A 22,087-nucleotide genomic window follows, 5' to 3' on the forward strand; every position below is an offset into this window, starting at 1 on the left:
CAGAAATGTCAAGATAATAAAACATCCACAAGACAATAAAAATATGAGAGAGGAAAAATAATGGCAAGACTTCATTTAGCCTCTTAGATTAAGTAGCACAAAAAAGGAGAAAAATAGTGAATTTAAAATCCCAAAGTATCTACAGATCACCTACCTTTAAAAAGAACTCCTAAATTTTTATGTGAAAAAGTACTTCTGAAAATAGTGATTTGGGCATCTTCTGAAAGAGGTCAGGTTTCAGTAAAGCCTCCTTTTCTGTAGGGGAGTTAAAAAAAGGACAGCTCATTATAATGAAAGTTTAGTCATCAGCATCACATGATCAGTGATTAAGAGGAGCATGATTACAGAGACAGCTTTCCCAAGTCAGGGTAGAGGGGAGCTTCAGGTGGCCCTGGAGGATGGGAGAAGATCCAGGACAGAGCATGCTGTAACAGCAAGGGCACTGCTAAAACGCTCATGAGCTTCTCACCCTCCCACAAGGAAGGCAAAGGTAGAGCCCACGTGGAGTTTATGACTTCTGCATGGGTGGGAATGAGAGACAGCAGAACAAGCTGATCCAGTCTGCTCTTAAAGAAATGACTCGGCCATTCATACCTACTGAAATATTAAACGTTGTTTATGTATTGAAGGACTCGAAAAATAAAAGTTTTCTTCAGGAGGATTGGAAAGTGGGAGCTCAAAACCAAAGTCAGTCCTCCTGTGAAGCTCCTCATGGGCACCTCCTGAGACATTTCATCTCTGCACCTGCAGCTCCCGTATCCAAAGAGAAGCCATCTCTCATACCCCAGTGTTCCCGAGCGGCGAGGCCAGGCTGGATCCGAGCACAGCTCCCCCTACATCCTCCCCTCAGGGAGCGCTCACAGCCTCAGACTGCACTTCGCAGGCCAGAATCTGCAAATCCATGGCGCTCCCTAGTGTTTTGGTTCTGCCTGGGAGAAACGCGAGCATCCCAAGGCACGGACATCATTCCACAGAGCGTGGTACAAGCATCGGGCAGAGGGATGCCCAAGGCTTGCTGCCGTTCACTCGAAGGAGTTTGCCAGCGTTCAGGTTTGTTCTGGTTGGACTGCACCTCCTGGTGGATGCTGCTCCAGCTGCCTGGCTGTGGTCTCCACCTGCAGTGTTTCCAGTGATCCAAGCAAAACCAGGATTTTAAGCCACATTCCTGATGGACAGAGCTATTTCAGGAAAGTTTCTGATTCCAGGATTAGGTCCCTGCAGACCCTAAGTGTGGTCCTGTCAGCTCCCAAACTGGCCATCAATGATGTGTAACACAGGTTGTCGTTTTGGGGAGCAAACCCAGAGGAAAAACCCACGTGGAGGAGCTGTCCCAAAGACAACCTCAGGGAGGGCTGTGGGACTGGGACAAGGGCAGGCACAGGGAGGCTGAGGGCTCCCCTGGCACCTGCAGGTGCCATTAGCCATGAAGAACAGCAGCCTCCATGGAAAAAAACAGTCCTTCCTTAATGTCTCACATCTCCCCATCGCTGCTTCATGGGGGAGGAGACTAGGACAATGCACGTTTGTAGCTGTTGAAGGAACAGCTACAACTCAGCTGCTCTGAGTTGCTGTTAAACAGCTTGCTGGTCCCTTTGTTAATGGTTTTCTACTCTGATAACATGTCTCTCCTGAGCTTCTCTGAGACTGACAATTCATGACAGAAATACAGCACATCCCACAGACTCACAGCCTCAGGTCCAACTGTGTCTGCCAAGTGACAAGATCAATGTGGCAATTTGCTGCAAAACACGTGAGAGTCCATCTCCTCTCCCTCTTTTCCTCTCTCTCCCCTGATATACATTTCAAATTAAATCAGCATCCAAAGGGAGGAGACTCCCCGAGTGCCCAGGAGAACATGTTTTCTCCAGGCTCACAGCCCTGGCTGCTGCCGGGGGGAATACACTCGCGCTGTGTAATTGATTTGATGCGTGCCACGTTTCCCTGGCACAAACACCCCCCCTGGACTCTTGGCATTCCAGCAGCTCCAGCCCAAGCTCCTTGTTCCTGGTGTGTTGGGAGTCCAGAGAACACACTGAGTAGTTTTGACACGGAGATAATTGCTCTTATCTTCAGCTCCCAACATTGCTTCTTTGAATAAGCATTCTCAACTGTTTTCACTGATGCAGCTGCTCTTCAGCAAGGGACAGCAAGAGGAGGAAGTCTTTTTTTTCACCTTATTTCAGCAAACTTCTCTGCTGGGAGAGCAAGTCAGGACTGCCATCAAACTAGAGGACTTTCAGTGGGACACATCATTACAATTCACAGGGAATAAATTAGGGCCCCCTCCAGACAACACACTTAAGCACCTGAAAAAAAAACACCCAGTTTAGGCTGACCTGTTGCTTTGTGGGCTTAGCAAGTCCCAGCCAGACATTCATCTCCAGAACCTCGGATACAACTGCAACACACCAGCTCAACTGTGCATTCAAACTGTGCTCTGCTGCCCAGAAACCTTCTTCTTTTACAGCCAAAATGTGAGAACATGAATCTTAAAGTGTCTTTTAGGAGGTTGGTGCCAGAATCAGAGGAAAGCTTGGTCCTTCAAGTCCCCCACCTCTTGCTGTAGCACACTGCCAGAACATGGGTGTGAAAATCCTGCTTTGTGCTTCCTCTCTGCTCTTGCTGCAAGGCTGACTACAGACCACAAACCTGATCATTAAGCCACCACTCAGCTGGAGCTCAGGAAAAGCCCCACTGATTTGAATGGATTTAGGATTTTGCTCTCTGCTTCTCTACATGGGGTTTAAATAAATATTCTCCTGCCAGAAAGGTGCCACACGTCTGCCTGAGTTCAATGGGTTCTTTGCTGTAAAGACACAGAGAAGTTGCAATAATTTCTAATGGTGAGGGAGAGGGTGAGTTCTAAGGGCCAAAACAATATTTCAGGCACTGTAAATCCAGTTCATCTGTCTTTAACAGATGGAAGGGGCTTTGACAGGAAAAATGAGAAACATAATAAAGAAAAAAATCCAGGACAATAAATTGCCAGAAGAAATTAAAAGAAAATGCCTGAAATATAGCAAGAGGGAGATGTCTAGAGAAACAGTAGGTCTCTGATGGACCCAGCAAGCAGAGGAAGCAATCATATAGGGAGGCTACAACCAAGCCAAGCAATGTCTTTGCTATTAGTATTCATACTGAAGTATGATTGGGATTAGAAAAAGGGAGAAGAAAAATAGCTATTATGTAGGTCACTGCCTATGCTGAGACACCACCTGACATGCAGGAAAAAAGTAATAAGAGCAGCACTGGAAAAAATCGAGATGTCCTGTGGAACTGAATCAGCCAGACTGACAGCAGCTTTCTAAATGCACTGGCCAACAAAGTAACTGAGCTCCTGACAAGAATATGGAATTCATCTTCACACAGCTGTTACTGCAGAGGGACCCAAGAAGGCCAAGATCACTGTGGGATGAGCCTAAACAATTCTAAAATGCCCAACCTAAGAAAAACATCTGAGAAAAGTTATGGAGCTTGAAATGAAAACCCCTCAGGCCAACTGTAGTTGCAATTTTTTTCTTTTAAGTCAGTGAAGCTACTCTGAATTTTTAGTGGAGAATCCAGTTTTGGTACTGGCCAGAGGACTCTGAAGAGACTTTGAACTCTGGCAATGAAACATTCACCTGCACAAATCAAAAAGCTTCCACCTATATCCAGTTCCTAAGGTGGTAAGAGGGAAGAGTTGCAGAGCTGTCTAAAACAAACAATATTTTTGAATAATATCTTCTGAAATTACCAGAGAGGAAATAAGCTCTGTTTTACTGGGCTGTGTTGAAAAGCCACCTAGGCTGTGTATGCACTCCTATTTCAGGATGAAATTTTCAATTCATCCCCTCTTTAGCACAGAAAACGCCAATCACAAAGCAATCCTGTGTGTGGAAGATACAGTGCTGCACACTAACCACTAAATTATATTGCCACAACAAGAGTGAGCACCCTGTGGATCCACAGGGCACACTGACTATTAGTGCCTGAAGTGATGAAGAATAGACAGAAATAGGAACCACAGCTGGTGATCAAAGGCTCATTCAGGCTCCAGCTGTATAAATCACAACCTCTTACTGAGGAAGCTCAGTGATATATTCAAAAAGCAAAATGAGAAGCAAGTTGCAGATAACAATTGAAAGAAACCAGCCAAATACCTGACTCCCACCAACCAAACTTCTCTTGCTCTCAGCAGGATCAGAATTTTAGATTAGATCAAACAATTACTCCTAATTTGTCTTGAGTATGACAGAGACATGTTAAGGCTCCTTGTGAGAGATACCTGGGAAAAAAGACATGGATATCTGACAGATTTAGATATGGATGTATCAGTCCTGACTTCTGGAGATACCCTAGTATGTAACAAACTCTCAACTGCACAAACTATCTGACAACCTGCATTTCTATCAATTGAATAGCTGCAGAGACATTTCAGAAGGCAGAAACATGCAGAAAAGCCAGATCTTTTTAATGCATCTCTTCTTAGGAGCTCCAAAGCAGCTGGATCACTTCCCATTTTCCATATGCTGGGGCAGTATTTGTCTAGGAAATGGAATATTGCAGTTTCCAGAAATCCGTGTGTGAAATTAATCAGCCCAAATATCAGCCAACATTTACAAATCAAATAGCATTTAAATCTGATGAAAGTCATGACTGAAAATTCAGGGGCATTTGGAAAAGGATTGTTAAATTACAATTTCTCTGAAGTATTTGAGTCTAGAAAGACACTTAGACATAGGCAAAAAGGGACAAAACCCAAGTTAAAGAAATCTGATGAAAAATTCAACTAAAGTCTACACCTCAGCATCTTATTATGGTCAAAGCAGTATTAACTGAGGCTGAAAGGGAGCAGGTTAAATGAAGCCTTTGCTATCATGCAAACTCTTGTGATCAGTATCCTTTCTGCAGCATTCCCACAGGAAAAGCTGTCTTTCAGCCTGGACTCAGCAGAGCTCATAAGCACATGCTGAACCCAGTTAGATCAACAAGAAAGCAGCTCTCATTCCATCAGGCCCATAAAGCTCACTGCAGAAGGGCCTAGTGAAGTTATATGGCTTGTATCACATGTGAGGTTAAAGATCTTCCCTATACAAAAACCCCCAAACCATATATTTAACCCACTTCAGCAGAGTGCCTAGTGCTGACTGCACACAGGACTGAAGATAGAGCCACACTGGTTGTCTGCTCTTGGCAGAACCAGCCGGTTCCAAGGAGTTACAGCTTTTTACCCACCGCACTGAAAACTGTCACTGATGAGCCTTCTCTCACAGAAAACCTGGCATTCTGAAGTTCAGTTTAACTGGGCACTGGGACTTCTCTCTGCTCTGAAAGGCACAGAAAAAAAAAAAAAAAAAAAAAGGCTCTAAGATATTTACCAGTGAAGTTCACTGTGGAACAGTAAAGAATCATGATCAGAATGGACATAACAGAGGACAGTTTTCTCAGCTGACTGACTCCACCCTTTGCCAGAAGGAAATTTTGGAACATAATGGCTGGAATAAAGTGCTGTCAGCCCAGGCTCTGAGGCCACCAGAACCCACTCCTGGCACAAGGCAGTTTTAAGACAGCTTTGTGCTCCTCTAACCTGATTTCACACTGGGGCAATTCATGAGCTCCTCTGTGCTATATCTGCTGCCAACAGATGCTCCTGCAAGCACGGGTCCTTGGGATGCAGGAATAACTCATCACCTTCTGCCAGGACACACTGACACAAAGACAAGACTGTCTAGGCAAGTTTTTCAGTGGGTTTTACACTAGGATTTCTTGAGGCAAGGCTGAACACCATGGAAATGCCTGCAGCTTTAAGGCTAATTTGCAAACTCAAGCAGCTACCCCAGATATGATGTTAAAGGCCCTCCATGTCTGACAAGTGAGACTTTATTACAAACAGTCTTTATGAGGACTGCTGGAATTCACCTCCAGGGTTCTTTGGTCTCACAATTTTGTAGGAAAAAATCCATCTCATTTATATTATAACATTCAGAAATCCACTTTCAGCACAGGAGCAAATACTGACTTATGGTGTCTCAAGGAGGTATTTGCCTTTTTATAAACAAATTCACCTGCAGTGACTATAAAGCAGTACAAGGCTCCCAGGGAATGCTATATATGCACATGATACATGCCAGTGTGTTTTAGGAAAGTGATACAGATTTTGGAGATTAGAGGATAATAAAATGAAGAGAAATAACTCCTCATCTGAGTCTTCAAAGAAAAGACTACTGAGAAAAAAATGTGTATAGACTCCAGCCTCATAGTAATTCCCTTCCATTCTACATTTGGCATCAAGTATTTTCTGATTTCTTTACTCAGGCATATTTTCCCTCAGGGGAAATTCATTACACTTAGAACACTGCCCATGATTTCATAATACGTCTTTATGGAGCTAATCACACTCACATCTCAGAAGGCATCTGTTGCTCTGCTTTGGTAAATTCCTCATTATCCCTGCAGGACAGCAGTGTCAAACCCGAGTCCTCCTACAGTGGCTGCCATGCTTCATATCCAAGGAAAGGAGACGTTCTCCGGGTGTGAACAACACAGGCTGCCTAAAACAGCAGTGGGCAATTTGTAGTGTACAACAGAACTCTTCTGGTGTGTTCGTCTCCTGAATCTTTCCCTGTGTCTGCCGCTAGATTTCCTCATAAGGGGAACCTTATTGTGATAAACACCCAGCATCAGTCCACCTTCCATTTCAATTACTTCTCACTGGCCACGGTGGCAAAGTGAGTAACAGGTCACACTGTAACACAAAGTGTTTTAGCCCTGCTCTTCCCTCTGCTCAGCTGCTGCAACTCAGTAATGCTACTGAGGCAAAAGTCTGGCTCAAACTGAGCTCATTCAAATTAAAAGAGTAAGAAATCACAGCACAGCAGCACTTCTCAGCAGACTCCAGTTTTCCCACAGGTATCTCTGTCTGTCCTTCCGACATGTATAAACTTGCCTCCTGATGTGGATGCTGCAGTTTGGAGACAACACTTGGCACAGTGAGCACAGTGAGCTCAGGGCATTTCTAGTTAGAGCTGCTGCACCAGCATCATGTGTTTTAAAATACTGTTGTAATAAATCCTGCAGCTGCAGATTCAATATTTCATAAAGGCAGGCATGACCTTGTAAGACAGAGTTTGAGGGGAAATTTGCTCTTAATTGAGTTCTGTAATAAAGCATTTCAGGGAGAAAGAGGACAAGCCTGCAAGCTAGATATGATCATCCAGTCCTGTCCTCCACTACGAATGGGAACAATTCAGCATGCAGGAAAGGAATTCCTTGATTTTAAGCAATATCTTTATAGTAAGAATTCCTCTCGACTTTCTCCAGTCTTAAGCACCACTTTATAGATTCTGGTTCCATGAGGAACTCCATCTACAGAAGAAATAAAGAAATTTTACATTTCAAAGACAGCAAGCTGGGAAGTTCAAAATTATCCTTTGTACTATGACAGTAACTATAACAGCTGAGACTAAGGTCTAATGGCACAAGTAGCCAGCACATACCCACAAATAACAAGGCCCTCCTTCAAACATAAAAAAATAATTAAGAGCTCTTTGGAGCTTCTAAGAGTCACTACACTCTTTCTTCTTACTACTTGGTGAGAACTTGAGCCAAGTTTGTTTTGTCTGGAAACACAGCAAAGAGCCTAAAGCCAACAGATTATGGAACAAAAGCAAGTAGGGAGCCAAACCCACATGACAACAGAAAGATACTGTAGGTTGCAGTGGTGTTGGACTATCATCCCCAAAAGCATAACCCATGTTGTTGGAAGCTGAAGGACCTGAACTAGAACTCTGCTGTTCTTAGGCAGTGAGGCTTGTGGGATTCCCAGTCATTCTCACAAGCTCTCACTCTCACAAGGATGGAGCTGGCCTGGGTGAAAAGAACAAAGCAAACACAGTGGTGCTGACCTGAGAACACACCACCCTCACATTCATACTTACTTTTGCATTCAGCAAAGCTTCAAAGCAGACAAAGAGATTGTTCTTGTCCAGAAATCCAAATTTAGACATCCAAATGTATATCAAAGAATCCAAATATCTAACCTCAATTTAGAGTGCTGCTACCACTCCCATTTAAATTCCACAGAAGCTGTGGCATACCCATACTGTTGAAAATAGGCATTTATGTAACTGTCCAAATAGAAAAATAAAGACTAAAAAAAAGAGCCTTAACCCTGAGATCAGTTTGTTAACTAAACAGAGTCCTCTCTGCCTTGTGGCTTTTTTTTTTTTTTTCTTTCTTTCCTGAATGATCAAATTACAAATGTTATCTTCCATCACTCATTCAGGAGTCAGGCCTGAGCTGATTGCAGAGGATACAAAACAACAGTTACAAGCACCTGACAGCAGTGTGCAGCAGCAAAATCAATCCTGCCTTTGTACAGCTGATACAGATTGGAGGTAAATTTTTAAATACCCAGCCATCTTTGGATCCTGCAATAAAGAGAGAAAACACTGGAACTGCCAGGGTCCGTGTCCCAGGAAGCCTTTTTGCAAGAGTTACACAGACTGCAGGTGAAGCATCTGCGTGGTACCCAGGGAACACAAACAGCCTGACCATCTGGAGGAGCTCAGACCCACAAAGCACACTTGGGAGAGCCTACATCCCTGTAAATAATCAAATTTTAAACCTTTTGTGCACCTTGATTTAGCAAAACAACTGGTAATCAGTAGAGAAGGACAGACACATTCAGCAAGCACACTGCTCCTTCCCATGAACAGCCTTCTGGGGGAGCCCACCAGGGGGGAAGAGGTGAAGCCTAACTAGTTTGGGTACAAATAATACTTAGGCAGTTAAAGTTACTGCATGGAAGATCAGCTTGCTTATCTATGCAAAGATGAGACCAAGGCTGAAGCCCCATCAAGGATCTTTAGTGAGAACCTGGCTCAAAATCCATCTACTCTCAGTAACCTTCTGATGTACCATGAAAATCTTGAACACTTTTGCAACACAAACAGTAAAACTTGTTTAATAGCCATGCCAGCTTACAGACTCTCCCTGCATGCTTGACAAAACTATGAATCAACAAAATAAAACAAGCTAGGGAGTGGCTCTAACTAAATGCCAATTACAGCAAGAAGAAATTCAATCTGCAGGAGCAACTAACAGCCCTTTCTTCTTCTTTTTTCTTATTATTCCCTGCTCTTTATGCTCAAGACTAAAATAGCCAATATAGATTAAATGCATGGAATCCCTGCAGTGATATGTACTTGATAACACTTGACAAAAGGGCCTGGGCTAAGTCTCATCAGCAACAATAATTCTTTACCAGACACAAATATCCCATAGGTGTGAAATGAAAACCTGCACAAGTGACACAGAGGAAAAAAAACACTGTCCTGGGGTTCACAAGGCAGAAGCACAACTGTGAAATTACTCTGGCAGACACTGGCACAGCTAATAACATCATCCTTTCAAAGGAACATTAGAGTCTTTGTGGCATTTGTAATTTGTTAAAACTCCCAATCTGCCACTTCACTCTGAGGACATGAGGAGGAAACAAGCCTGTACTCTGCCTGCCTGCACACAGCTTGGCTCAGCAGCATTTTTCACATAGTTTCCAGCATTTCTGCTAAAATACCAGGCAGGTATAAGGGAGCAAGCAAGGAGGAGAGGAATTTCTGTTGCTCACACATATCAGGGGACAGCAGCACAGACACACCAGGGAAAATAGCTTTTGTGAGATTCCACACCAACAGCTCCAGAAATACAGAAGTTGTGATTCAGGTGCAAAGGTAAACTACTGGAACCAGTTAAATGAACCTTGCATTGCTGAAATGCCAATTGTGCAAAACTGCTGATGTTTCATTTCGATAGATATATTTCATCTGGTGTTTATGGCTTTGTGCTGTTGCCAGAGAGCCCCCAGGAGCTTTGGTCTGGGAGCCAGGCCAGTGTCTGCCAAGTCAGTTGGACTGCTGTGGATACACAAATCCAACATTTCTCTGATTTAAAGCTTTCAGGCAGATTTTTCAGCCTTTTGTTTTATTTATAGCTAGGCACGTGTGGAGAGAAATAAACCAGTCATTTAAAATGCTGTGCCACTGTGAGCCTATTTCCTCCAGTTTCATATTTCAGTATCTTATTTTGAAGCACAGAGAACCAGAAATCTGGTTATTTCTACATAAACATTCATTTGTGGATGGACAGAGATTCAGTCAGGGAATGCCTCTCCATTAAGAAAGGAAAAGGCCAGAGTTTTGTCACAAAAGCTGGAAATGTGACACTATTTATGCAGATGGTCATGGTCTCTGTTACAGCCATGTAACAGTTAAGTGTTTTTCCTTCTCTGACTCCTTATGGCATGGATTCTTGCCCTTCTGTTACAGAAAGCTCTGATGTGTCAATAGAGATGCCCCAGGTATTCTGACCCTTCAAGTTTTAAGGTTTTCTTCCAAAAGGATGCTCTCCATCCCTCCCTACAGAAAATCAAAAGAATTCTGATCATTAAACTGCTGAAAGATAAAAATTTTAAAATAGGGGGCTGTAGTCTAACAAAAATCAAACAGAATTACTAAAAACAAAGCCTTTCTCTTCAGGGAATATTTTAAGTGTCTGCACAGACAAAAATATTAAACAAAAGTGTGCACAACTTTATTTTGTGGGGGCACACAGGATGTTGGGCCATCTGTTGAAAATGGAAGGCTGCCAAATACCACAGAGTCACACCTTGAGTCTGGGAGCTGAGCCTACATGGCAAATCCATACATTTCTTGTGGTGTCTGCATGCCATCAGCCTTTCCTTTCCCTACTCCTCAGTTTTACATGTTCTTGGCTGCTAAACTGGGTTGCTTCAGTTTTCACAAGGGCAGAGCCCAGTTCTGCAAAGCACCATTGGTGCTGCAGAGCTGCTGGCAGGACACCTGGCTGCATGCTTGAAGGTTTTCACAACTGAGGACCATAGACAAGCAGTATTAGGAAGATCAAGGTCCCCACTCAAAGCCACTGGCATCAGGAAAAGGCATAACATTGTGTAGTTCAGGAACAATTTTTCCATCTTTCATTCAGAAAATGTAATCAAAAGGAAAATCCGTAAAGGCTGAAGTTTTGCATGCCACCAACTTATACCATGGAAAAAACCTTGAGACTTCCATGAATATCTGATTTAATCAAAACTCTGCCATACTTTTGATTCATATAAACCTTGTGTCTAAGTAGTTGAGAGTATGGGATGAGAGTCTCCCTAGCTTGAAGAGTGGTTAATCAGGTCAGGACCAAGGCAACAGCAGTAAAACAAAATTTCTGCCAATCTCATTGAAAATCTCATACAGACTCCTCACCCTGCCCCTGTCTGTAGCAGAGAATTTTATGAACACATTGGCTCAAGAGTGTAAAAGTCACCATTACAGTTGTTGAGCCTGAAAGGAAATAATTTCCAGCACCTACTGGCAATTGCCAAGATAACTGATACAGACTGCACTTTCTAAAATTCAGAAACCCACCCAAACATTAATTCTGTCTTTCATAAATTTTCCTCAAATATAAAAATTATCCTTAAGCTCTTCTATAATTTCAGTGTTTTTTTAATGCAGACTCCTGCTGGTATACCCATGTTTGGAGAAGTCCTTAGGAAAGTATCTCTTGTCAACACCACACCATTCATCAGCTCAAGAGCCAAATGGATTTCTCTGAACTCCTCCTTGTTTAGCCATCTTTCTCTGTAGTCCTCCCAGTGGGATAGAATGAAATTAAATTTAAATTAGGCTTTAAATTATTTAGTTGGAGATAATTGAGTTCAGAAAGTCATACTAGAGCATGATCAGCCCGGGAAGAAGCTGAACATGATTTGGGGTGGGGGAGCAGGGGAAGAGAGCTGGCATGCCCCTGCCCATGGCAGGAGCTTGAAACACTGCGGTCTTTAAGTTCCCTTCCCACCTGAACCAGCCGCTGCCACACTGGGTGCAGAAAATTTCTCATAGTAAAAGGCACAAGCTGCTCTCTTTCATTCTGGTTGTGAAGAAAATAATTTCCTGCATGCCTAAGAATGGCATCCTTTTCTTCCTTGAAGGAATCAGGCCCTAAGGTGATTGAAAAACCTGAAGAACAAATTACCTCATTTCTAGAGGACCTATATTTTCCAAATAAAAGAAGCACAAGAAGTTTGGCATCTGTTATTAACTTATTCTGATTCCATGAAACCCCAGTAAGGGACAAAGCTGACTGGGCTAGGCTGTGTTGGTAAAAACACAGCTTTTAACTCCAGAGTAGCACACACAGATTTCCCTGAGGAAAAGGTATTTTCTAGCTCAGTTACACCTGCATCTCTCATAAAATGAGTCATTCATACTCATTTTCAGCGGCAACAGAGAATGTCCACCATTCTTTCACTCCCCCCGTTATTGAGGACCATCAATCTCTAGGATTTATCTAGATGGAAAAGCTGGATAAATCGAGGAGAATTCTACAGCAGCTTTCCTGGGGCAAACACTACGGTTACCTTCTCAGAAAACCACAGAGTAAAAGACAATGAAAATCCCCTCGGAGCGATGCGGAGCAAAGCGGAGCCGGCCGTGAGGGGGGCAGCGCCGGCCGTGAGGGGGGCACCGCCGGCCGTGAGGGGAGCGGAGCCGGCCGTGAGGGGAGCGGAGCCGGCCGTGAGGGGAGCAGCGCGGCCGTGAGGGGAGCGGCCCCGGCCGTGAGGGGAGCGGAGCCGGCCGTGAGGGGAGCGGAGCCGGCCGTGAGGGGAGCGGAGCCGGCCGTGAGGGGAGCAGCGCGGCCGTGAGGGGAGCGGAGCCGGCCGGGAGGGGGGCGGAGCCGGCCGTGAGGGGAGCGGAGCCGGCCGTGAGGGGAGCAGCGCCGGCCGTGAGGGGAGCAGCGCCGAGCCCCGCTCGCTGCCGGGCGGGCTCCGCGCCGCCACAGCCGCGCCCCGGCGGGCTCGGGCCCGTCCCCGGGGCGGAGGCTCCGTTCTCCCCGCCCCGTTCCGGCTCCTCAGCGGCCCGGGCGCCATGGCGCGGCCTGAGGGGCTGCCGGCGCTGCCCGAGGCCCTGCGGCGGCCGCTCCTGTCCCTCAGCAGCTCCGTGTTCGGCGAGAGCGGCCGCGCGGCGCTCAGCGGCGGGCCCCGCGCCCCGCCGGGCTGCCCGGGCTACCGCGCAGGTACCGCGGGCCGCGCCTCGCAAACCCTTCGCCCGCAGCTCCTGCCTTTGGTTTGCTTCGCTTTGCTGTGCGAAGGGCACTCCTACGTTACTATCCAGTCGAGAATTATTGGACATCGGGATTGCAGAAATTCGGTTTTACACATACGTATCTTGGGGAGTTGCTGTAGCAACAGCCATATTGCAATACTGTCTGGCTTTTGCATTAATTTTAGCAATCCCAGCAAGGAAGCATTAATTTAATTTAGGGATAGAAAAAGTAATTAGAATTGGTTTATATTGCTTAAACATTCATCCAAACACAGTTCTAGAGCTTGCACAGAATTTATAAATAGCAATGGCATGTCAAGGAAACCTTTAACGTACCTAAACGTTGTGATCACAATTGAAATTCTGATTCTTGGTTTCTCTGCTCTTAAGTAATTTTTTTCCTTAAATCTGACCTTGTACGTCTATTATAAAGTCATAAGTACAGGATTTACTGTCCACATTCTGCAATTTGAGACTTGGTTTTTTCTACATTGTGTTGTGTGATGCATCTTGTTCTCTACAGACCTGAAAGGATGAGCTTTAGTTTGACACATATTTGAAACTCTTACCTCGTAAGAATCAGACAAATTACTGGCTTCCATCCAAGTGTCTGTTTAAATAAAAGGTTGAAAATGAAGAGTGGGCCTGCAAGCTTGCTCTCTAGCAGCTCTCTTGAAATAAGCCTCAGTCAGAGATAGTGGAGTAAGCTAAAAGCCCCAGGTAATCAACAATTGGACACTCAGCTTGAATATATGACTAAATTATAAAATGCTCTGTCCCAGGACCCAAAAGGTGCCTTGGATTCCAGGAAATCATGTAACTCCAGATAGGCTGTGCAGATTTCCTCTGGATAAATAAAAATATTTTTCTTGATATTTAATTTGACTGGGAAGAGTCAAATTACTGCCCTGCATGAAGCTAAGATGGAGCAGTATCCTGTCACCTTTACAGCTGGAGTGATAAAATCTTCTTTCTCTCTGTACAGATTGTGAAATCCTTTCCAGCTTGCCACTGCAGATGTCCCTCTATTTCAATGTTTATTTCTTCCCGCTCTGGTGGCTCATCACAGTTGCCATCCTCTACATGAAGGTGAGAAGGAAGGAAAGTGCTGGTTTGTAAATGTATGTTACATCAGACACTGGAGTTAGAGGTTTTTACACTGATTTGGGAATTCATGGAAACTGGAGGTTCAGGAGTATCTTCATTTAATCACAGACAGCACTGGAGAAACTTCAACTTTCTTCTTCCTCTCTCCAGTATCCAGCCTTATCAGATTATTACAAGTTCATCCTGGTCACCATCATGATCCTGGTCTCTCTGACAGAGCTCATTCGACTCTACCTGGGATATGTGGGCAATCTCCTAGAAAAAGTAAGTTACCAGATGTACACTATAATTTCTGCAATTTCTGCTTTTGGGAGTTGAGTATTAAGTGGCTGGCATTTTATTTAAGAGATTTTAAGTTGAGGACATGGTTATTTCTTTTCAGTTGCACTCTACATCTTCTGTTCCCTTAGCATTGGCTTCGACTTAATTTTTTGAATTTCAAGTAGTTTTCCTTCAGAAGAGAGCTCTCTCACTCCCTAAAATTGTTTTGTCAGAAAATATAAGTACATTTAAAAACACAGGATATGGAAATATGAAGCCACCTCACTTTGCCTTTCCACATTACATGCTGGCTTTTGAAAAATTAATAAGAATTGCATTTTCTTTACAAGATTTTGGATTTTTTCATCCTGGCTGTCAGGTTTTTAATAGGTGATGTCTCCCTGTTATAGGTCCCTGAGCTGGCTGGCTTTTGGCTCCTGACTCTCCTCCCACAGCTGCCTATAATTCTCTTCTTGCTATTTAACGAAGGTCTGCAGATCCACTCTCTGGAGCGAGCCTTCCACATCATCTTCGCCGCCTTCCTCTCCTTCCAGGTGGTGGCGGCGTTTTTCACGCTGAGGAGGATGGTGAACGCGCTGGCCGCTCGCTTCCGCCGGAGCGAGTTCCACCGGCTGGAGGAGCAGCGCCCCGCGCCCGGCGCGCCCCGCCGGGCCCCGGCGAGCGCTGCTGCTGCTGCTGCTGCCGCCTCCCCCCGGGGCCGCTGGGCCCCAGCGCCGGCCCCAGGCCCACCCTGAGGGCCTCGGGGCTCGCAGCGCCCGGCCCAGTGCACACACACTTCTCCGCCTTCTTGCCTTGGAGGTATCAACAAAGTAGGTCTTGCTCAAGAGCCAGCATTAAACCCGAGAGGTTGGAGCGCCTTTCTGCAAGGAAAATCAAACCCAATGGCATAACTTGGTTGGGCTGTTTGTGGAATGAGTAGATTTGGAGAGTTTTTACGTGTTGCAAAGTTGTGGCATTTTTGAAAAAACAAGCCTTTTTCTTTGCTGTTTGCACAAAATTCTTTTGTTTACAATAAATCTTTTCTACACTTTTTTGTGTTGGTACCAGTTTTGTCTGTAACCAAACTGGAAACAAAAGCCCCAAGAGATCCTGAGGCTCAAAAAGAAGTGAGTGAACAAAGACTACACTTTCAGAGATGGTGTTCCAGGTAATTCCAGCTCTTAGAAATTCCTCACTGCTATCCTAGGTATGTAATTTCAAAGGTAATTCCACAGAACTCTTATGCTCATCTCCTTTGGCTTAGTTATAGTTCTAACTACCAAGTCAGAGTGGTGCAATTTCCCCAGAGAGAACAGTTACAAATTGTAGCCATTAAAAAAATAGGTTTATGTCACTGAATGGCAGAACCTGCTTTTCCCAAGCCAGGGCAAATACCAAGGTTCTCTCATTCCTGTTGTATGTATTGAATTTTAGGCTATCCTCTGCAGTTTTGCTAATGGCTAAAAGTTCACTTTTTCTGTCAAGAAGTGATGGAGATGAAACATTAAAATAAATTTTTCACTGGAATCCTTTGAGACCTTTGAGCAGGGCAAGAGTTGTCAGTTTTGAAAGCTGGCACAAGCATGCAAACTGCTCAAAGGATTGGAAGGAAGATGAGTCTAATATGAAACAGTCACATTATGCTTAAAAATGTTGAATATTTAAAGCTTAGAGAACCCCAAGTGAGAAAAAGGAATTAGGTTTTGGGGTTTTTTTTAACCAAAATAGTTCATTTTCCTTTCAATCCATGAATGAATGGGACAATGAATTACACTAAGTTTGCTTCCTCATTTCATTATAAATCTTATGTTAGCAGAGCACATATCCCTTTGTTTTAAAGCAAGCTACCATCTTGGATTTTTGCACAGAAAGAGAGAATTTCTCTAAGAGGCTTTAAGAGTGCCTTTTAACAGTTAATGTAAAACATTTAGAGCCCTGTAATCAGAGCCTGAGAGGGACACACTGAGGTTTAAGCAGAAGTTACAGCATTTCAAAAATACTTTCCCAGCATTAGAAAATCCTTGTCAAAGCATTCTTAACTGATGCAAAGGGAACATTGGGCATATTTTTAATGTAAACCACAGTTACACTAATGGAGAAAGCTAAAAACAGGCTGGAGGAAGGTTTTTGACACTTAAGTGCATGAAATACAACATGAAGTGAAAAAGTCAACCATACACCAATGCTAGCAACAAGGAACTGGCTTCCAGGCTAAGGCCCTGAGGTATAACTCACAATCCTTGCTTTTAGTCGTAAAGGAATGGTGCATTTGGAAGATCAAATTGCCATGCAAGACAACGGGAGCCAAAGGCACAAGGACACACAGTTCTTTGGAGATGGGGACGAGGAGAGGGAAATAGAATTAAGAAAAACACTGTTAGAAGTAGAGTTGTCTGGAAATGGTAAAGGTAGAAATCAGCCTGTGAGGTAAATCTTCAGCAACATGTTTGATAAACACAAGATCTCTATCCACACTCCTCCTAACAGATCTGCTAATCTGCTTTTAATTTCATAATTATCAGTTTTAATTTCACAATGAAATTTCTCTTCAGTTTCCAAATTTCACAAGAATTGGTGAGACATCAAGGAAGCAGGAAAAAAATACACAAGGAGAACATAAGAATTTGAGATTCAGCAGAGCAAGTATTTGGGCAGCGAGGGGGGTTGGTGGATTTCCTCACCTCTAAGAGAATAGATGGAAACCAAAATGAAAGGAAGGAACCCAAAACCACTGGAAACACGTGGGAGTTCACTGAGCAGCACCCAGACAGTTTGGAACACAAGCTGTACAACAGTGGCTTCCTGCAGTTTGTGCCAAGAACACCCCAAAAAGTATTTTTTAATGCTCTAGATTGCTACCAGCAGCTCTCTCTTCACAATCAAGATCTTTGAGTGGCTAAATCCTGGGAACAGATATCAGTTATTTTACTTCATGAAGTTTACTGTCAGAAAGGCCAACAGCCAATTTTAAGGGAAATTTGTACCAATGTATTCCCTTTAACTGAATAAAAGAAATTAGGAATGGGTGCATTATCTTAAAATGCTCTATTTTAGGTTACTGATCAATTTGAAGATGAGAGGAGTATTTTGTGATCAAGGGCATAATTGGCAAATGGTTAATACCTGAACTTGGCCTGTATCCCTTGTCTAAAATAGACTTTGTAAAAGGATTTCTCTTTTTTTATTAGCTGCAGGACTTTCAAGAAGGAGAAATTAAATTTAGATTTAAATTAGACACAAGATAAGACATAGATTTGATAGAAAACAGACAATTGATAAAAAAGAGGGTACAGCATTAACCTTTCCATATCAACAGCTCACTTTTACATTTGCTGAAAGAATTGCACCCAGTGGAATGAGATCATACATTTCACTCTTGCCTTTGTCTCTTATAAACTGGACTGGACTCAGTGTGAATCTTTAAATAGTTGATGAAGCAGGTGGAATTGGCATCATTACAGAGTCTGATAAGATGGCCAATAGCTGGGAAACGCTGCAGAGATCAATTATTTTGAAAAATAAATTTTGTTTCTCCAGGACAAAGGTCAGATAGCAACAATTAAATATAACTTTGTTCAGTGCTTCAAATAAAGCAGGGATAATAGAGGTTTGCTAACGGAGGCAGGCAAAGATGTATGTAAGGCTTAGCTGATAAGAGAAAGAAGAATTTAAACTATAATGGAATAAATAGGTTCAAGAAGTGTAACACTGAGAGAAAATGTGTATGTTGATGATTGGTGCCACCAAAGTTGCCCCTGGGTACATGAAGGAGAATTTATTAAAAGAAAAAGCATGTAAAAAATTACTAGCTTGAACTCTTCAGGGATTCGCAGAAATATTATTCCCCCAGCTAAGCAGCAGCCTAGAGCACTCAGTTCCACATTCATTAAATACATGCAAGTTTTGCAGTTTCTTATGGAAAAAAAAGCACTTTTTCTTTTTCTGATGGTCCAAGGTTTGAAAGTAGTATAGTCCCTAGAAAGCATTTCCTGGCCAAGAGACATGAGCACAACAGAGGAGCTGTACACAGAGATGAACAGATCTGGCAGGTAGCTGCAAGAACAGCCAAGGCCTGAGGCTTCCCTGGTGAATTTGGGAAGTATTAATGACTTCCTTGAACCTCCAGTGTCAGGGCAGGAGCTCCTGCAGTCTGTGAAATAAGGCACTTTAAGGGATAGAAAAGACCCTTCTGTATTCACACTGGTGGGCCCAAGCTGTTCCCAAGTAAAATAATCAGGGAAAAACCCTGAGCACTCTTTAGTTACTGTGGCAAGCACATTTCTGTCTCTCTCAGGATTTTTCATAAAGGAGCACAGGGAAAGAAAGAGAAAATAATTTCTATTTCTGCTCCTTGTTTTTCCCATGTGGAATGTGCTTGGACAATTGCTTACCTAGAGTGATTGCTTGATTAGATTCTGGTGAGGATTGTTTGAGCCTGATGGCCAATCAATGATCAATGATCCACCTGTGGCTGCACTCTTGAGAGAGGGTCACGAGTTGAGTTAGAAATAGAGTTAGAACAAGTAAGTTTGTAGTTTTAGTATCTTCCTTTATATAGTATATTAATGTATTTTAGCATAGTTATAATAAAGAAATCATTCAGCCTTCTGAATTGAGTCCAGACACCACCATCTCTTCCCATCAGGTTTGTCTGCATCCACAACAGTTACCACACTCTCCATGCATTGAGAACACTCAGCTGAATTCATGAAGGTGAGAAGAATATCAGAGATACCTGTTGATAATCACTTGTACTGCTGGAGCTTTGCACAGAGCCTCTCGGCCCATGCAGCCACTGCCTGTGTCAATCCAGAGGGATTCCCTTCAGTCAGTGAGCCAATGTCTGAGCTCCTGATTCACTTACAGAAAGGATTTTAGCATGGGAATCTCTCCTCTCTTTGTTTGGCCTTTTGCACAGGAAATACAAAATTTATCACAAGAGTAAAGCTTGCAAGAGCAAGATATTTGAGTATCTTCTGCAGTATATTAATACAATAGTCAACAATTAAAATATATAGCTAAAGGGCTTGTATTTGATTTTTGTTGTTGGCTTTTAAAACACCTCAATTTGAAGCAAATTCTTACCACAACCAGAAATTTATCAAATCTTCCTTTTATAAAGCAGCTGGGAGTAGGAGAACAGCAAATCTTTGAAAACCTTCATTTTGAAAATCCCAGAGGAACCTAAATCTCACTTTTTTTTTTTTTCTATTTCTAAATGATTTATTATGCTTAGCAAAGCATGTATAAAAACATGGGGTGGGGAAATATTTTGAAGTTGCTCCTTTTTCCTAAGAAAAACTGCATTTTAAAAATAATTTTAAATTCCCAAACACCACCAGGCACTCAGGAGTGAGTGTCAAGGTGATAATAAAAGAACAATGGTGGTTTTTTTTAGGGAAATACTGATAAGGCAGCAGCAAAAGGATTAGCCAGGCTGGCTGCAGTCAGGGACAGTGAAATGTGACACAATAAAAACTCAGGTATTGAGTTAAGGACATCCCTTTGGACACAAAAGACTGAAATCAAGAAAAGCTGTGGGTTTCTTTGTTCTTGAATAGGAATTTTTTTTTTTTTCCAGAGGCTTGAAATATTACAGTGCTAACAGAGACTGGATAATAAGAATAAAAACCCAACCAGGAAAAATTATCTGAGGGTTCTTTTAGGATGCACTGAAAGAGTTATTGTTTCTGAACATCACCTGCAACAAACCAACAGGTATGAGCAGGGTGAGACACACTTGCCTGTGTTTGCATTTCTCAGTACAACTTTCAGTTGAAGAGTGATAGAACACTGGAAAAGACTGGAAAAGACCTCTGAGATGATGGAGTCCAGCTGATAACCCAGCCCTGCCAGGCCCACCACTAACCCAGGTCCCTAGGCACCACATCTGCAGCGTTTTTGAACGCCCCCAGGGACAATGACACCACCACTGTCCTGGGAGCCTGTTCCATTGCCTGGCCACCCTTTTGGAGAAGAGATTAGCCCTAATTTCCAATCTGAACATCCTCTGGCATAACTTGAGGCTGTTTCCTCTTGTCCTAGCACTTGCTACCTGGGAAAAGGGACTGACCCCACCTCCTTCACGCAAGAGCTCTGCCCATTGCCCTGCTGAACAAGCCATCTGGGCTTGTAAAAGTAAAATAATAATTTCTTACTCTTCTTCAACTTTGGGTTGGGGGGCAGGTCAGGATGTCCAGAGAAATTGTGCAGTGCTTTAAGCCATTTTCCTGCTTTGGGTTTTGGTTTCAGCACTGCTGAAACCAGCCAGGAACAGGCCTTGTTCTGGGGCTGAAAGCTGAGGGACCCTCCTGCTTGTTCTATACATAATGTGGTGCTGCCCAGCGTGTGCCCAGATCACCACCCTGTATGAAGGACATGCAGAGCAGACCTTCCCACAGGTCCTGGCAGGCAGGCACCTTTCCAGGCACGTGTGTCAGCCCTGCAGAAAGGCGGGTGCTGTTTGCATGCAGAGCAGGCACCCGCTGCTGGCTCAGTGCTGCAGCAGCCTGGCACTGACAGCCCTGGTATTCCCCACCCATTTGCTGTGCATCGTTATCACTCTTTAGCTTTCACACAGCTTGCTCCTGCTCTCCCTTCTGCGTGGCTTTGATGGGTTAGACACGTAAATGGTGCTTTTTTCGGGCTGTGTTCAGGGACTGTCACAGTTTGGTTTGGCTGCTGCTGCAGCAGTGGGAGCTGCAAACTGAGAGAAATGGAGCCACCGGCTTTGCTGACAGCAGCATGCACATGGATGCTGTTGCCTGGATCCTTTTAGGGGAAAAATAAATTGGAAATCTCCTCTTTGGTGTTTCCAGCCAGCAGAGAGGCAGGGCAGCTTTTCCCCTTGCTAGCAATGTGAGAAATCCCCATTGTAATATCTAGTGCTTATTATCTTTGATAGCTTCGTGCTATCCCACATTTGTTGGCATAATCAAGTACATCTTTACTGCAATACATCTTTCACATGTGCAACCCGCCCTTAAGAGACCCATTTTGGCTGATTAAGTTCAAACTGTTGAACTTATTCAGTCACATGCAGATATTTTTCTCCATCCTTATTTCTCCTTCCACCTCTGAGCAAAGCCAGACCACTGCATTTCCCAAAAAGCAGCTGAAAACACCCAAATCCACCATTACAGACCCCCACAGCCAACTGGCACAAGTCACACCAACAAGAACTAGGGGGAAAAATTAAAGTTCAAATGCCCAAAACAATTAAGGCATGGCCTAATTTCAAGGGCAGATCTAAACCGCACATACCAGCACAAATATTTTGATGATCTCAGTTAAGAGACTCCACCTCTCCCTCCCTCTTCAGGGCCACAAACAAAGTTAAGTCACCACAAAAACATTTTGTACTGAAGTACTCCAGCAGGAGAACGCACCCTTCCTTGGGGTTTTAACTGCTAAAGCCTTATAAAGCAACAACACTTATAAACAAAACTGAGATGAAATCAGCATGTGCACTAGGGATTTTTTTATATTCTCTTTTAAGTCTAACTATGAGAGCTTAACATTAGCTTCAAGGTGCTTTAAAGCCTGACTGAGGCAGAGTTAAGTCACAGGTGAGGACAGATTTTTTTTGCCTCCTGTACTTTGAATCCTGACATTCATTG

The 22,087-nt window shown here is 43.5% G+C and overlaps 1 protein-coding gene and 1 long non-coding RNA gene across 4 annotated transcripts in view; one reads left to right on the top strand and one right to left on the bottom strand.

Moving 5' to 3' along the window:
- The window catches only part of LOC121469591 (uncharacterized), a 31,374-nt gene extending 23,923 nt beyond the window's left edge, over positions 1-7,451 (bottom strand). The window contains exons 1-3 of one of the 3 annotated variants that reach the window (XR_012055377.1): positions 6,385-7,451; positions 5,218-5,309; positions 155-255 (exon numbers count right to left, since the gene is read on the bottom strand). This is a non-coding gene — a long non-coding RNA (uncharacterized lncRNA). The other 2 variants (XR_012055378.1, XR_012055374.1) reach the window with 2 other exon arrangements.
- Positions 7,452-12,900: 5,449 nt separating this feature from the next.
- TMEM17 (transmembrane protein 17) lies at positions 12,901-15,516 on the top strand. Its single transcript, NM_001245606.1, is given in 4 exon segments — positions 12,901-13,071; positions 14,086-14,189; positions 14,358-14,471; positions 14,879-15,516. Coding segments are annotated over 4 exon segments (711 nt in total). The 5' UTR covers positions 12,901-12,923; the 3' UTR covers positions 15,224-15,516.
- The last annotated feature ends 6,571 nt before the right edge of the window (positions 15,517-22,087 follow it).

This window comes from Taeniopygia guttata, chromosome 3 (genome assembly GCF_048771995.1).
Source record: "Taeniopygia guttata chromosome 3, bTaeGut7.mat, whole genome shotgun sequence".
Lineage (NCBI taxonomy): Eukaryota > Metazoa > Chordata > Aves > Passeriformes > Estrildidae > Taeniopygia > Taeniopygia guttata.